General features: G+C 49.1%; 1 protein-coding gene across 2 annotated transcripts; it reads left to right on the top strand.

The window, feature by feature from the left end:
• The first annotated feature begins 948 nt into the window (after positions 1-948).
• CARD8 (caspase recruitment domain family member 8) lies at positions 949-15,515 on the top strand. 2 transcript variants are annotated; one of them, XM_053952041.1, is made up of 15 exons: positions 949-1,018; positions 2,961-2,992; positions 3,590-3,655; positions 4,142-4,192; positions 5,701-5,748; positions 5,841-5,884; positions 6,001-6,050; positions 6,712-6,932; positions 9,467-9,717; positions 10,783-10,917; positions 11,157-11,295; positions 12,034-12,087; positions 12,204-12,287; positions 12,817-13,086; positions 14,576-15,515. In XM_053952041.1, the coding sequence occupies exons 1-15, from the start codon at positions 990-992 to the stop codon at positions 14,593-14,595; spliced, it is 1,494 nt and encodes a 497-aa protein (XP_053808016.1). In that variant the 5' UTR covers positions 949-989; the 3' UTR covers positions 14,596-15,515. The 2 variants fall into 2 exon arrangements, with proteins under 2 accessions (XP_053808016.1, XP_053808017.1); XM_053952042.1 differs by lacking the exon at positions 10,783-10,917.
• Positions 15,516-16,151: the final 636 nt, after the last annotated feature.

The following is a 16,151-nucleotide window of genomic DNA, read 5'->3' as shown; positions in this document are numbered from 1 at the left end:
AAGGGTCCCCCAGAGCCCCCCTGCACCCCAGAGCTGCTCTGGGGTCGGCACAGGGAGAGGGGATAATGCTGAGATATGGATTGGAGCTGGACCAGCTCCTGGAGTAAGAGAAATTCCCTAAAACCACACATCTGAGCCCCCCTCTTCCCAAGGCGCTTCTCTGGGCACAAACCGAGGCGACTTCGGGTGTTTCCAGCCTGGGAGGAGTCGGGGCTGGGGTGAGGGGTGTGAGGAGCTTTCCTTGTCCGCAGCTCCGGAATTCCCCTCTCCCAGGGACTGCAGGGACGCTGCAGGGGTGGGGGCAGGTGGGTGCCCCCCACTGCTGGGGCTCCGGGATTTATTGCACTGCTGAGATGCTCCAGGAGCGTCAAAACGCTTCTGGTTAAGAGGCTTTTATTCCCTTTTCATTCCCTTTTTTATTCCCCTTCCTTTTTTTTTTTTTTTTTTTTTTTTTTTTTTGTTAAAAAGATGAATAAAAATGTCTGCCTATGCTGCAGGTTCGGGCTGGTTTTATTTCTTCTTTTATTTTAACTTTTTCTTTTTCTTTCCCCTTCAGCAGCTCTGCCAGCGGCAGGCAGATCCTGACGTGTCCGAGGCCAGGTGGGACAGGGCTTGGAGCAACCTGATCCATGGAAATTGTCCCTGCCCGTGGCAGGGGGTGGTCCCTTCCCACCCGAACCATTCCGGGATTTTAGCATAACACGTGTAATGACACAAATATCCTAACGGGTAACAGGAAAAGCGCCCGGAATATGAAAATTATCCCTGCATTTACGAATGACACCGCCTGCGTCCCTACCTGCCCCGAGGGAGGGCGCGATGTACGCGCAGCACCTGCCGAAGGGAACGGCGGGGGCGACCCGGGGCGTGTCCCGGGCGTGTCCTGGGCGTGTCCCGGGCGTGTCCTGGGCGTGTCCCGCCGCGCTCCGCCCCCCACGCGCGGAGGGCGCCGCCGTTCCCGCTCGGTGCGGCCGAGCGGAGCCGCCGCGATGTCCGGCCCGGCGCAGGAGCCCGACAGGTGAGCGGGGCCGGGCTCCCTGCGCCCCCCGTGTCCCCCCCGTGTCCCTCCGCGTGTCCCCCGCGTGTCCCCCGCCATCCCCCCGCCGCACCCCGCGGGGCCCGCGCCGCGTCCCCCGCCACCCTCGCCGCTCCTGTCGCCTCCCGCTGTCCCCGTGCACCCCCCCCCGCTGTCCCCTCGATGTCCCCAAGCCCGTCCCGCTGTCCCCATGCCCCCCCCCCCCCAACCCCGCCCCTCGCATCCTCCCATCCCCCACCCCACCTGCATCTCCCGCATCCTCCCGCTCCTCCATCCCCGCCTCCGCCATTCCCGGGCACCGGGCCCGGAGGGTCCCTGCCGTGCCCAAAACCCCTCCCGGCTCTCTCCGGGTCGTCCCGGCCCGGCCGCGCATCCGCCGCCGCGGACAAAGCGCCGCTGCCGCTCCGCCCCCGCGCTGCCCCCGCGCTGCCCCCGCCTCCCCCGGTGCTGCCGGAACCCCCGGCGAGGCTCGTGTTTATCTCGCCGTGCCTTTATCGCGCTCGGGGAGCCCCCCTGGCTCCGCCCGTTCGCCGGCCGCGCTCGTGGTTACGGTTGTGAGCGGCACCATGCCCGCCCGGTTGAATTTTTTTTTTTTTTGTTTTGTTTTGTTTTGTTTTTTCTTTCTTTCTTCTCCCTCCCCGCCCCTTTCCTGCGCCGTGTGCCAGCGCGGGAGGAGGGAAATGCAGCTGGAGGGGTTCGAGGGAAGCGCTCCCGATTTAGCAAGCCAGCACTTGGTGGAAGGGTTGAGGGGTTGCACAAACTCGGCTGCCGGCCCTGGAGAGCATCCAGGCTTCTTCCAAATCCTCCAGATAAATAAATTTACTCTTTTTTTTTTTTTTTTTTTTTTCTCTCCAAGATACAGTTTGGAAGAGCAAACTGTTGTGTAATTTCTTGTGGGGGGAAAAGCTTTCCCACTTCTTCCTGCCCTTGACCCAGAAACTTCTGCAGCCCCTTTGCTGTGCTTTGCCAGGATCAGCCAGCTGGCATCGCTTCCCTGAGCTCCTCGGGAATGCTCACTCACTGATTTTCCTGCCTCTGCCATTCCCACCTCTTTATTTCTTTTCCAATTCTGTGGCTGAGTGCCCCAGTGTGGCGCCCCTGGTGATGCCCACTCCTTCCAGGTGTGCTCCAGGAGCTCCCAGGGTGGCCAAAATCAGCCCCCAGAGCTGAGCAGCTCCCACACCTCGGCTCCACCATCCCCAGCACCTCTGGGATTGGTTGCACTGTGACCTTCACTCCTCCATAAAAAAAAAAAAGGGCTGGATGCTTCTCCCCTGCCTGCTCCTCCAGCTGCCCTTGGCAGGGTGGAAGTTCTGGGATGTTTCCTGGTGCCACCCCAGGGCAGCAGAGCTGGATGTCACCTGCTGGATGATGGTGCCTGCACCCAGGGCCATTCCCTTCCTCAGGGCAGCTTTTCTTTGCTGGATCTGCCTGGCAGATGCCGCGGGGCTCCTGGAAAAGCTTCCCAAACAGGATTTTGACCCGTCAGTGATACACACAGCAGGTTTCCCCTTTCCAGGGCCGGCTGGAGGTTGGTGTGGGCTTGCCACAGCTGGGTCTGCTGGAGGGCAGAGCTTATCTGGGTCTCCTGCCTGCCTGCACATTGCTTGGATTGCTCCCAAATCCAACGGGCGCCTGGCACGGGCTCCTGGTGCTTGGCAGAAGGGGCTGGAAGCAGGAGCTGGTGCCAGTGGGGATTGTCCAGCAGAGCCAGGTGTCCCCAGAGGGACAGGAGGGAGCCAGGAGGGAGCCAAGGGCAGGGGGGATGCTGCAGGAGGTTGAATCCCCAGCCCCCATGCCAAGGCAGCTCCCAGATTCCCGGGCCTGGGAGCGATGCCAGGGGAGGGAGTTGGGAATGCTGCCCCTGAGGAGGCGTGGGAAAGGGCTGGCAGAGTTCTCACATGTGCCTGCTTTTGTCTTCCAGCGGGGCAGAGTCCCTCTCCTCGGATGAAAAAGGTACAGGGAATTCTGGGAAAATTGGGGATGGGAATTTTGAAACTGGCTTTAAAAACCAGTACCAGAAAAAGTACACTGATTTTGGCAAGTGCCCGTCCTTTGGAATGGGAATTCTAAAACTGGCTTTAAAAAGCAGTTGAAAAGGTACAGGGATTTTGGGAAATGCCCGTGTTTGGGAATGGGAATGGGAATTCTAAAACTGGCTTTAAAAAGCAATTGAAAAGGTACAGGGATTTTGGGAAATGCTCATCCTTTGAAATGGGAATTCTATAAAGGGCTTTAAAAACTAATTGAAAAGGTACAGGGATTTTGGGAAATGCCCGTGTTTGTGAATGGGAATTCTAAAACTGGCTTTAAAAACTAATTGAAAAGGTACAGGGATTTTGGGAAATGCCCGTGTTTGTGAATGGGAATGGGAATTCCAAAATTGGCTTTAAAACCTTGGTGTAAACCCTCTGTTTATGGGTTACATTGGTTTTTATGCTGGGTTTTAAAATGCCTGTTCTTTTGTTCTTTATTCCCTTTCTCTGTGTACAAAATTGGCAAGAGAAGAGTTAAATCCTTCTCAGACTTTTGCTCCCTGCCTTTCTCTTGCAGAGGTGACACCCAATGGCATGGAGGGATCGGGATCGGGATCGGGATCGGCCGAGGAGCACCAGGAGGGTGAGCCCACCATGGCTCAGGGATTTCCTCACTCCTGGGGTGGTGGGCCTGGTCCTGCATCCCAAATTTCCCCCCAGCCACATCCCGAAACACGTCCCAGTGCTGGTTTCTCTTCAAGTGATGTTTGTAAGAATAATTAATTAGATTGGTGCCTCCACACGAGTCACATCTGGTGGGACACACGGCTCCCACCAAGGCTGCCCCCACCTGCCTTGGAAAACCATAATTTAACTGGGATGTGCCACGGGTGGAGCTCCAAAATTATCCCAGGTTGTATAAAACGTGAGAATTCAATATTCTGGGCACCCTTCTGGGTGACCCCAGAGTCTCCCCTGGTGTTGGATTTGATGCTCTGATGTTTTTCTCTGCCTCAGTATTTCTTTTTTTTTTTTTTTCTGGTCCATTATCTAACCTGCTGCCTGGCCTGATGGGTCCAAACCTCTGGGTGGATCCTGGACTCACATTCCACCTGTGCCTGTTTTTAAGGAGAAGCCAGCTCCGAGGAGAGCTCCAGCAGCAGCTCAGAAGAGGAGTCAGGTGAGCAGGACATTGTGATTTATTTACCTGTAATCCCTTTTTTAAAACTGATGTTCAGTTTAAACCAGCTGCTTCTCCTGGGTATAACCTCACAGTTATTAGGGAATGCTAACTCTGATTGCTTTCCCAATAAAATTTTGGGAGCCAGTGATTTTCTGTCAAAGGGCAGCAGCTCGGAAGAGGAGTCAGGCGAGCAGAACATTATGATTTATTTATCTGTTTGCTTTTTTAAAACTGATGTTCAGTTTAAACCAGCTGCTTCTCCTGGGTAGAATCTCACAGTTTTTGGGGAATGCTAGCTCTGATTGCTTTCCCAGTAGATTTTTTGGGATCCAGTGATTTCCTGTCACTGATCAAAGGGCAGCAGCTCGTGCTGCTTCCACCCTGCAGGCGCAGCACCCCAGACACAATACCCACGGATATTTTTACACCACAGCAGTTGTCCAAACACCAGGAGGCCATAGATTTCCTCAAAAGTTGGCAACAGAACTGGCCAAACAGGATGGACAGGAAAATAATAAAAGGAAGTGTTTGCTGTTGGTGGGTTTGTGCTTCCATGGGATTTGCTGCCGGCGGTTATCCTGGGTTTATGGAACGCTGATAATTTAACAATCCCAATGTTTTTCCTGGGCAGAGGCAGAGGATGGGGGGGAGGAAGGCTGGGTGAAGAGTGGTTTGCTGTCCCTGTTTTCCCCCTGCTCAGGAGGGGATGAACAATGCCCGAGGGGGGATGTGGGACGGCAGGGAGGGTGCCGGGCTGGCCCAGCCACCAGCTCCGTGTCTTTTGGGAAAAAGCAGCTGCTGGAGAGCATCCCTGGGAGATGAGGGGTGGAGTTGCCACGTGCAGGGAGTGCTCCTGGTGCTGCTCCAGCCCTGCCCAGCTGGGGGCTGGGACAGCAGGGCTGGGGCACACAGCCAGTGCTGGCTGCTGCCTTCCCTGCCTCTCCCAGCCCGCGGGGGGCTCCAGGACAGCCTGGGACAGCCTCCAGGATCCCTTTTTCCTGGGAGAGGGCTGGGATGGGGAAAGCAGCTGATCCTGGCAGCTCTGCCACTCCCCTGCTCCCAAATCCACCCCTCAGGACACAGCCTTTGGCCTGAAGTGTCAGCTCTGCTGGAATTCCATCCTGTTGCATTCAGCCACGAGAATGCAGGCACTTTAAAATCATTTTAAGGACAAAGACCCTGCAGAAAATGTGGTGTTTTTTTGGGAAAGCTGTTCCCAGTTTCCATGGCAGGGGCTGAACTCTGTCCTTGGTACCATCCCAGGATAAATCTTTTTTTTTATCCCTGTGAAAATTCCCAGGAGTTTGGGCAATTTAGGAGCTTCTTGGCAAATTTGTATCCTGATGTTCAGCTTCACCCCCAGGCTGTGCAAAGCCTGCAGGGACTCTCAGGAATGTTCTCCTTAGGTGGATTTAGGCAAATAAAATTGTGGGGTTGTCCTGGGTGAATGTGGGAACAGAAACCCCTGGACATTGAGTTATTTCCTCCAAACTCCTTTTTCCTAGACGAAGAACAGGAGGAGAAGGAATCCCCACCTTACTGCAATGAGTCAGGTAGGAACAGATCTCCTGAGGGCTTTTTTTTTTATTCCTGGCTGTTTAATTGCTTGGCTTTTCATGAGCTCATCTTCCTCTTTTCCCACTAGGAGGGAGCTGCTTGCCACCCTGTGAGCACTGCAGGAATGAAAATGTAGGTTTGTGGGGAAAAAAAACACCCACTTATTTTGCATGAGATCATTTGCAAACTTGTAGTTCTACTCTCTCCTCACCTTTTTAAAGATAATTTTTTTTAAAATCTGTTTCCAGGACCAGAAGGAGCAGGTGACCCCCAGGAGACTTGCTGGAGGACAATTTATGTATGAATTTTTTTTAATGTTATGGGTTTGAGTTTACATTGTTCTCATCAGGGTGCTTCAGTCTTTGGTTGAAGTGGGCAGACGGCTCATTTGCTGCACAAATACATCTGGATTTATACTGGAAGGTGCACCCAAATCCTTAAAAATCACAGTTTAGAGCCTGTGCTGCCTCCAGATTGTGGTCCAAGACAACTCCTGGCAGGGTTTTTCAGGATGCTGCCTCGCCTTGCTGCAGTAATGACCAGCAGGCCCGTTTGGATGTGCTTGTTCCAGCCTGGAGGCACACGAGGCATCCTGCCCCGCTTCTCCCTCCCCTTCAGCCCTGCATTTTCCCTGGGATGCAGCACTGCCCTCCCTCAGTCTGCCCTGGGATGGTCCCTGGGGCATGTCCACGGGGGCCTGGCTGCTCTCTGCCGGGTGTTGACGTTATCCACGGGAAACGCTGGACACGACACCGAGCCCCTCATGCGACAGCAGCTCCTGGCACTGGAAGCTTGGTGCAGAACGCTCCTTTCCAGCTGTTTTGCACGGGCTGGGCGGGCCCTGGCTCATTTTGAACAGCCCAGTGACAGCTCCAAGGCAGCCGTGGGCCGGGCTGAGGCGGGAGGGAGCCCCTGGCTGACCCCTGCGGGCTTTGCCCGAGTGCCCGTGTCTCTTGCAGGGTGCAGCTGGATGCAGAGGGCTCCTACCAGTGCAGCGCCACGGGGCTGATCTTCGAGGTGACGGGGGCAGCCGGGATCACGTATTCCCTGCTCTCCTGGAGCAAGTACGCGCGGCTGGTGCAGAAGCCCTGGATCGTGGGCGGGCCCCTGTTCGACGTGCGCTGCTCGGCGCCCGCCGCGCTGCTCTCCATCCACTTCCCACACTGCCTCTGCCTGGGCGGTGAGTGGGGGCCGGGGGGGCAGCTGCTGCGTCCTTGTCAAAGGGCAAATTGTTATAATAATAATAATAATAATAATAATAATAATAATAATAATAATAATAATAATAATAATAACATTATTATTATTATTATTATTATTATTATTATTATTATAAAAACACCCATAATAATTATTATTATTATAATATATATTATTATAATATATATAATATATATAATATATAATTATATCATATATAATAATATATATAATACATATATTATTATTATATATATAATTATATAATAATAATAACGATTATTATTATTATTATTTTGAAAGGACAAATGATTATTATTATTATCATTATCATTATCATTATCATTATCATTCGTAGTAGGAGTAGTAGTAGTAGTATGGTCATTGTCATTATCATTATTATTAGATTTCTTAATTATTAATTCTTATTTATTAATTTTAATTAATGAATACATTATTTATCTATTTATCTATTTATTATATATATTTATTGTTACATATAACTATTTCTATATTTTATATATTTATTTATATATTTATATATAAATATATAAATATATTTATATATATATTTATATATATTTTATAATTATTATATTATATAATTTTATAATATAATTATATATATTAATTTTTAGTATTCATTTACAGTTATTATTTATTATTAAATTTATTGTTATATAATAATTATAAAGGAATATTATTATAAATATCATTGCATAATAATTGTTTATTATAATTCTTATATAATATAATTATTATATAAGAATTTATTATAATATAATTATTATATAAGCATGTTATATAATAATATGTATAATTATATAATTGTTAGTATATATTATAACAATTATTATATTATCTAATATGATAAATATTCTATAATTATTATTTTGCAATTATTATATTATAATAATGATATATTACTATAATAGAATAATGATAATAATAATTATTCTAACAATTATAATAATAATAATTATTATATGTAATTATTATTGTTCCCCTCCTTCCAAATTATTGCTAAGGGGCTCTCAGGCAAAGATGTGGGAGTAGGAATAACAGTTCTTTATTAGGAAAATGATAATAAAAAAAAAATAGACAGTCATTGTTGAGGGAAAAATGGAACTAAAAACAAGTTTCAGAAGGTGGCCTTACAAATAACACTGAATGCTTTGGAGAAATAGAACTGTGGAAGATACATTGTAGTCAAACCCACAAGAAGTAATTTTAAATTATTAGCGTTAAAACATTTACAGTATAGTGCCACAAAAGCTAATAAACCAAAAAAACACTTATACTTAAAAAATAATTAACTTCTAATCATAATAACATAAATTATAACATCTATATTATCTCACCCTTCACATAAAACTAAAAATAAACGTTTTTAAAGCACCTCTCCATTACCCCATCTCTAAATCAAAAAATAACTTAATCCAACAGTAAAAAAAAAAAAATAAACTTAATCCAACAGCAGCAGTGCCAGAGTCAGAGCAGCTGTGGGTCAGGGTGGTGGCAGCAGTGCCATTCCATGGGGGCTCAGCCCTCCTGCAGTGCCAGCTGTGCTTCTGCTGGAGCAGGATCCTGGACAAGGCTGGAGTTTTCCTCTGGAGCTCCAGGGCTGCTGGAGATGGGCCTGGGCTTCCTCTGGGAATGCAGTGGGGCAGAAAGCTGCTCCTCTGGGAATGCAGTGGGGCAGAAAGCTGCTCCTCTGGGAATGCAGTGGGGCAGAAAGCTGCTCCTCTGGGAATGCAGTGGGGCAGAAAGCTGCTCCTCTGGGAATGCAGTGGGCAAAGGCTGCTGTGGTGTTCCCAAGGTCAGATTGGATCCAGGTAGGAATGCTTGGCTCCTCCCCTGGGCAGAGCCTCTCCCCATGGGATGATGGAATTTTCTCAGCCATGCAGGGACACTCACTGGCCATGAGCAGAAGATAATTAATAATTAATAGCCCATTAACAGGAGAGATCTCCTGGAGGGAAGATTAAAAATGGGAGAGATAAAGAAAAACTGCCCAAGAGCAGCAGAGAACTGCCCCAGCTCTGACAGAACACACAGCCCCACTGACATCTTTCTACCCAAGACAGGGTCTGTTGCAGAGTTATCTCCGTGTAAAACAGCTCCTGGGGAATTCCTGATTATTTGGGAGGAATTCAAACAAAACCGAGGCTCAAAATTCTGCCTCTGGGCTTGTACAGATGATGGTTTCTGGAGTTTGCTGCTTTTCTGTAGCCAGTACTAATATTAATGCTTATATTCTAATTATAACCCCAAATTCTGAACCTCCTGGCTTCAGAAATACAATACATTGCATTATACACAGCAATTCCACTGCCTTTTGATGAATTTAGGGTAACTGCAGTCTTTACAAGTTTGACCTTGTGTCAAGGCACTGAAACTGAAAATTAGTCTCTGGTGGCAAAGATGGGGATAGAGCACAGACACCCGGGCACAGCTTGACCCGGGGACGCGTGGGGACGTCCTGGCAGCGCTGAGCCCGGGCTGTCCCCACAGATCACGAGGCTGGCGTGGCCTTCAAGGTGCTGCACATCAAGGGCGGCGGCGCGGCCATCGAGCCCTCGGCCGAGTTCTCGGCGTCGCACGTCAAGTGGGTGGTGAGCTCCCTGTCCCCCGTGGGGCCCCTGATCCACAGCCACCAGCCCCTGCAGTACCACGGGGCTGTCATCCTCTACAAGGCCATCGACGAGCACCCCTCCCTGTCCTTCTGGGTCTACCTGGCCACCAACAACGACTCCTTCATCAAGGTACGGCTCGGGCTGGGAGCTGCCCGTGGCCTGGGTGGGTGAGGAATCCTGGTTCCGTGGTCTGGGCGGGAAGGGGACTTAAATTCCATCTCATCCCAGCCCTGGATGGGCAGGGACACCTCCCACTGCCCCAGGCTGCTCCAATTCCCAGTGTCCAGCCTGGCCTTGGGCACTGCCAGGGATCCAGGGGCAGCCACAGCTGCTCTGGGAATTCCATCCCAGCCCCTCCCCTCCCTCCCAGGGACAATTCCTAAATCCCAACATCCCATCTAAACCTCCAGTCTTTAAATTTTAAGTCATTCCCCCTTTCTTCTGTCACTGCTTCCCTTGTAAATTGTCTCTCTCGGAGCTTTTCTGCTTCCATTCTTTACCTGAGTCACTTCTCCCGGGTAACAAGAGGAAACAGCCTCAGGTTGTGCCAGAGGAGGTTTAGGTTGGCTATTAGGGAAGATTCCTTCAGGAGAAGGGTGGCCAAGCATTGGAACAGGCTGCCCAGGGCAGTGCTGGAGTCCCCAGTGAAAATCTGGGGATTTGGGAAAGCAGCTGACAATGGATTCATCCACCAACTCTCCTGGTGGCAAGGGTCACGTCAGAAATACCCTGTGGGGAGAGCAGAGCGTGTCTGCAGAGGAAAGAGAGGCCTTGGGACTAAGCCTGGGTTAAATTCCAGCTTTAGAAAATCCCTTGCCATGCCCTGCAGTGGGTTGTAATTAGGAAATTTGGTTTGTGGGATCATTCAGGAGCTCTGGCAGGAGAAGGACTTTAATTCACCCTGTTACAGTGGGGACAGGGACAAAAACCTTCCTTTTATTCAGCTTGCAAACTCCCTTACCTCATTTCACCTCCGTGGCAGAACAGCTGGAGAGGTTTAGTGATGCTTTCTGAGTGTGGTGGTTATTCCTCAGCTTTCTGGGAAGTTTGTGGAACAGATCATGGCTGTTCTGTAAAGCTGGGGCCAGAGAACAGCCCAAGGAGCCACCTGAACACAGGTTTTAGATGTTAAATCCTTCACTGAAACGAGTAACATTGAAATATTAAGCTTGAAATGGAATTTTTAAATTTTAGGATATCTCAAAGACTGTAAAACACTCGAAAAGGAAATTTGTTCAAATTGAAAAGCCCCCTGTGTGCCAAAAATTGCTGCAGGAAGGAAAGAAGTACAGGCTGATCTGTGAGCCAGAAGCTGAAATAACTCCTGAGGTGAGTCCCTCACACAGCCCTCACTCCCTGCACTGCAGCTTCCCCGGAGATGTGCCACAAAAAGGAACCATTTGCCTCTTAGAGCCCTAAAATTCTGGGATGGAATCCTGATGCTGAAGTCAACAGCAAAAATCTGAGGAAATTGGAGTTTGGTTCGGATCTCTGCCAACAGCCAGTTGCCTTCTCTTCCGTTTATTTCAAGTGAATATTTATGTTTATTTTATACTTCTGTTGTGCAGGAGATTGAATTTGTTGACGGGTCACTGTTGAAGCTGAAGAGTTACTTTGAGGTGTATTTGGAGAAGCCTGATGACTTCACCTTGTCCCTGGTGGAGCAGGACTCGGATGAGACCGTCTGGAAAGCCAGGCTGAGAGAGAGTGAGTCCTGGGCCTTGAGGGAATGGCCTGGGGTGGGAGCACCTCAAAGCCCATCCACTTCCACCCCAGGGACACCTTCCACCATCCCAGGCTGCTCCAGGCCCCAGCTGGAGCCTCCAGCCTGGCTTTGGACACTTGGCCACAGCTGCTCTGGGAATCCCATCCCAGCCCCTCCCCACCCTCACAGGGAATTCCTTCCCAAAATCCCACCCAGCCCTGCCCTCTGGCAGTGGGAGCCATTCCCTGTGTCCTGTCCCTCCGTGCCTTGTCCCCAGTCCCTCACCAGCTCTCCTGGAGCTCCTTCAGGCCCTGGAAGGCCCCAGTGAGGTCACCCCAAAGCTTCTCCTGCCCAGGCTGAACAATCCCAGCTCTCCCAGCAGAGCTCCTCCATCCCTCTGCTCATGGGATGGTTTCATTTGGAACTTAAAGACCATTTAGTTCCAGCCCTCCTGCACGTTATCCCATGTTATAATATATTATTCCATATATTATCCAGAGAATTGTATAATATAATTTAAAAATTGCATGTTATTGCATTAAAACCTGCAATCTCTCTTGCCTGTTTGGTTGTTTTTTACACTGTTTGTTTGGGCCTGCTGCAGCACGTGGATTAAAAGGGGGGAAATCTCCTTCTGTCGAACCTGAGGGGTTGGAGTCCACTTCTTTGTGGGTTCCAGCCTGGGAATTCTTGGAGCTGGGAATTCCTGGCTGACATTTCCCTGCTCTGCCCTTTCCCAGGGGATTGGATCCATTATGACCTGAACAAGAACGAGCAGAAGAGGAGCACAGGCAGTGAGTGACTCCGCAGGTGGCTGGGGTGGGACCCTCGTGCCCCTCTCTGGCCCTGGCCACAGGGGACAGCAGTGACAGCAGTGACAGCAGTGACAGCACCTCTGCTCCCTTCCCAGGTGTGAAGAAGAGGAAGCCAGCCCTCGACATCCTGGAGGAAGAGGGGCTCCACAGCAAAAAGCACAAAACTGGCAGCGCTGCAGGTGGGGCCTGGCTGGGAAAGGACCCGGGTGGGATTTGGTGTCCCGGGATTGGAGCTGAGCTCACTTTTCCAAAGGTTTTTCCCTGTGGAATGGTCCAGGCTTGGGGAAGAGCAGCTGGAAAGGTTTCTGGGGGAAAAGGTGCTCGGCAGTGGCTGGACATGAGCCAGGGGTGGCCAAGGAGGTCCCGGGGCTGTGATTGTCCCCTGAGCTGGCACTGCTGAGGCTCCTCCAGCCCTGGGGCAATTTTGGGTTCCTCACAAGGACCTGGAGGGGCTGGAGCGTGGCCAGGGAAGGGAATGGGGTTGGGAACGGGGCTGGAGAATCCTGAGGGAGCTGGGAAGGGGCTCAGCCTGGAGAAAAGGGGGATCAGGGGGAACTTGTGGCTCTGCACAGCTCCTGCCAGGAGGGGACAGCTGGGGGGGATTTGGGATCTTATCCCAGGGAACAGGGGCAGGAGGAGAGGGAACGGCCTCAGGCTGGGCCAGGGCAGGGGCAGGGTGGGTTTTGGGGAAAATCCAATGTTTTTCAGATGGAATGGGAGCAAAAAGCTTAACGGACCAACAGCTGCTGGTGATTGCCAAGCTCCTGGACCGGAGCTGGAGGGAAATGGCCATCGAGTGTCTCCAGATAGAGATGAAGGACATCGATGACATCCGGGCCATGGAGGAGGACGTGACCATGCAGAAGCTCCTGGTGCTGAGGAAGTGGAGAGAGAGGGAGCAGGGCCATGGCACTGCAGAGGCTTTGCAGAGGAGCCTGGGGGAAAAAGCCACCTACGAGATCCTGCAGGCGCTGCAAGGTATCAGCTCCCGGGGTCTGAGCCCGTCCTGACCCAGCTGGGGTTGGGAATTCCACCAGGGAATTCACCAAATCACCGCTGCAGCGTTTGTTAGGGAGGTCAGAGTTGTCTCCTTTCCACTGCCAGCAGTGACTTTCTTCTTTGTGGTGTTTTTATCCTTCAGGGATGGGTACAAAATGAATATTTTTGCCCCGAGTGTGGAGAGCTCTCCCAGCGTGACCTGAGTGTCCAAAGCAGTTCTTGGGGTTTCCTGGAAGTCCTAAGAGGAGCTGTTTGGGTCTCTCTTTCAGGAGTGGCTAATTAATGGTTAATTAACAGCTTCCCTGGTGGAGGACTTGGTGGTTCCATCCCGTGTGGGGATGGATTTCCCAAGGGAGCTCCCCCTCCTTTCCGTGGAGTTCTTATGTTCAGTTCACCTTCTGCAAATCCAAGTTATTCAAGGAGCTGGGAATTATCCCTGCCCATGGCAGGGATAATTGGAATTAAATGACCTTTAAGGTCCTTTCCAACCCAGACCATTCCATAATTTTATAAGCTCAGCCAGCCAAGGGGAATTGTCCTCAAAAATTGATTTTTTTTTTTTTCTGCAACGTGGAGTTCTTATGTTCAGTTCACCTCCAAGTTATTCAAGGAGCTGGGAATTATTCAAGGGATTATTCAAGGGATACTTGGAATTATTCAAGGGATACTTGGAATTAAATGACCTTTAAGGTCCTTTCCAACCCAGACCATTCCATAATTTTATAAGCTCAGCCAGCCAAGGGGAATTGTCCTCAAAAATTGATTTTTTTTTTTTTTCTGCAACGTGGAGTTCTTATGTTCAGTTCACCTCCAAGTTATTCAAGGAGCTGGGAATTATTCAAGGGATTATTCAAGGGATACTTGGAATTATTCAAGGGATACTTGGAATTAAATGACCTTTAAGGTCCTTTCCAACCCAGACCATTCCATAATTTTATGAGCTCAGCCAGCCAAGGGGAATTGTCCTCAAAAATCGATTTTTTTTTTTTTTTTTTTTTTGCAACAGCAAAACTTTGATCTTTCTCAGTTCCTTAACTTGGAACAAAAGGAAGTGGCCTTGGGTGGTGCCAGGGGAGGTTTGGATTGGATACTGGGAACATTCCTTCATGGAAAGGGCTGTCCAGGCCTGGCACAGGCACCACCCTGGAGGGATTTATCAGAGGTGTGGATGTGGCACGGTGGAGCTGTGGTGGCCTTGGCAGTGCTGGGGAATGGTTGGACTGGATGATCTTGGAGGCCTTTTCCAACCTAATTCCATGATTCATTCCCCCTGGAAAAGAACCTGGCTGGAAAAGGTGGAGAGCTCTCCCTCACAGACCCTGTGCCACAGCCTCGTGCTGCCTCAGGGCTTCCATCCATTCATTTTTTTCAACTTGAAACATTTTAAAATCCAAATTCTCTCGGTTTGAGTCTTGCAGGAGCTTCCAGAGATCCCGGAGAGTCCAGGTGTGTTTTTCCTTTCCCTCAGGTTTCTTGGCTCAGAGCTGAGCCAGCTGGAAGGAGGAGGAGGAGGAGGAGGTGGGAGCTTCCCAGTCCAACCATTCTGCTCCCCAGGGATCCTGCTGGGACTCAGGAATGTTCCTGGAGGGAAGTTCAGGCAGGATCCTCCAGAGAAACGTGAATGGAATTTGGTGTGGACAGGAGCCACTTCCAAGACCTTCAGGAGAGGTGGATCCTGGAATTCAGGGAAAGCCACTCCAGGAGGACACAAACACTGGAAGAAACCACTTGATCTTTTTCATCTCCTGGAAAAGATTTTTATTTCCATCAGGGAAGAACCAGGGAGAAGAATTCCCCTGGAAACTTTCATCCCCTTCCAAAAAAAACCCACTGAACTGCCAGAATCGTGAGGTGCATTGGATTTCTCATGGATCAGGGAAGAATAATCCTAAACTTGTACCAAATTCCTTTGCTTAATCACTGTATACATGGAATTATTGTACAGATCCTCTACATCCAGTCCTTGTTAAGCTAAGGTTCTGCTTCCTGAAATTCCCAAAGATGGGAACACCACTATGAACTCCAGGCAGCTGCAGGAATTTCCCCATGGAATTTCTTCTCCCCTCTTTTCTGTGTAGCTTGTCTCCATTTTTTACGTTGTATAATTCTTTTTTCTTTTTTTTGTATGAGAAACTTTTTATACTTCTTTTTATTTTCTTTTTGTACGTGATTTATTCGAATTTGGATAGAATTTAGGTGCTTAAAATGTGAGGAGCCAAAATCCTTGTGCTGCAGGATTGGGAAAAAAACTGGGGAAAATGAAATTTGCAGAAGAGAGGAGTGACCAGATCCAGGACTGTCTTGTTTTCAAGGCTGTGGGATACCTGGGATGAACTTCCTCTGTCAATGTTTGGGAAAGGAAAACATACTTTTGAAAAATAAGGATTAAACAGGAAAAATCTCCATGATTTCCATCTGAATTTTGATTTTTTTGCTTTAGTTGGATGAAGTGTTGGGAAGTTGTTGATTTCCTGGGAAGAGGAGGAGGATGGAAATTGTTCCTCAGCCTCTGGAAAAGCCACCAAAGGCATCGAAATCCCAAAATCTCCCATCCCATTCCAACCCCTGCCAGGGGCAGGGACACCTTCCCTATCCCAGGTTTTCCCAAGAGGGAAACTTGGATTTTGAAACCCACCAATTACAGGGAGGTGCCTTCCCATGCCAGCAACATCCAAAGTATTTCAGAGGATTCACGGTGGATCCCAAGGGACAAAAAAAATCACCATGGTTTGGAAGGAAACCTTGATTTTATTAGGCAATAAATAGAATAAATAGGGAATATCATAAATAAATCAGGGAATATCATCGTAAATGAAGGAATAGCATCATAAATAAATCAGGGATTATAATCATAAATAAATCAAGGATTACAATCATAAATAATGAAATAGAATGGAATCTCAAATCAAGGAATATCATAAATAAATCATGAAATAGAATGGAATCTCAAATTAAGGAATGTCACCATAAATCAGGGAATAAAATGGAATATCATAAATAGATCATGGAATAGAATGGAATCTCAAATCAAGGAATGTCACCAT

The sequence above is a fragment of the Vidua chalybeata genome, chromosome 10 (genome assembly GCF_026979565.1).
Source record: "Vidua chalybeata isolate OUT-0048 chromosome 10, bVidCha1 merged haplotype, whole genome shotgun sequence".
NCBI classification, from domain to species: Eukaryota; Metazoa; Chordata; class Aves; order Passeriformes; family Viduidae; genus Vidua; species Vidua chalybeata.
The sequence above is the reverse complement of the archived record's forward strand: the minus strand, read 5'-3'. Positions and strand labels throughout refer to the sequence as shown.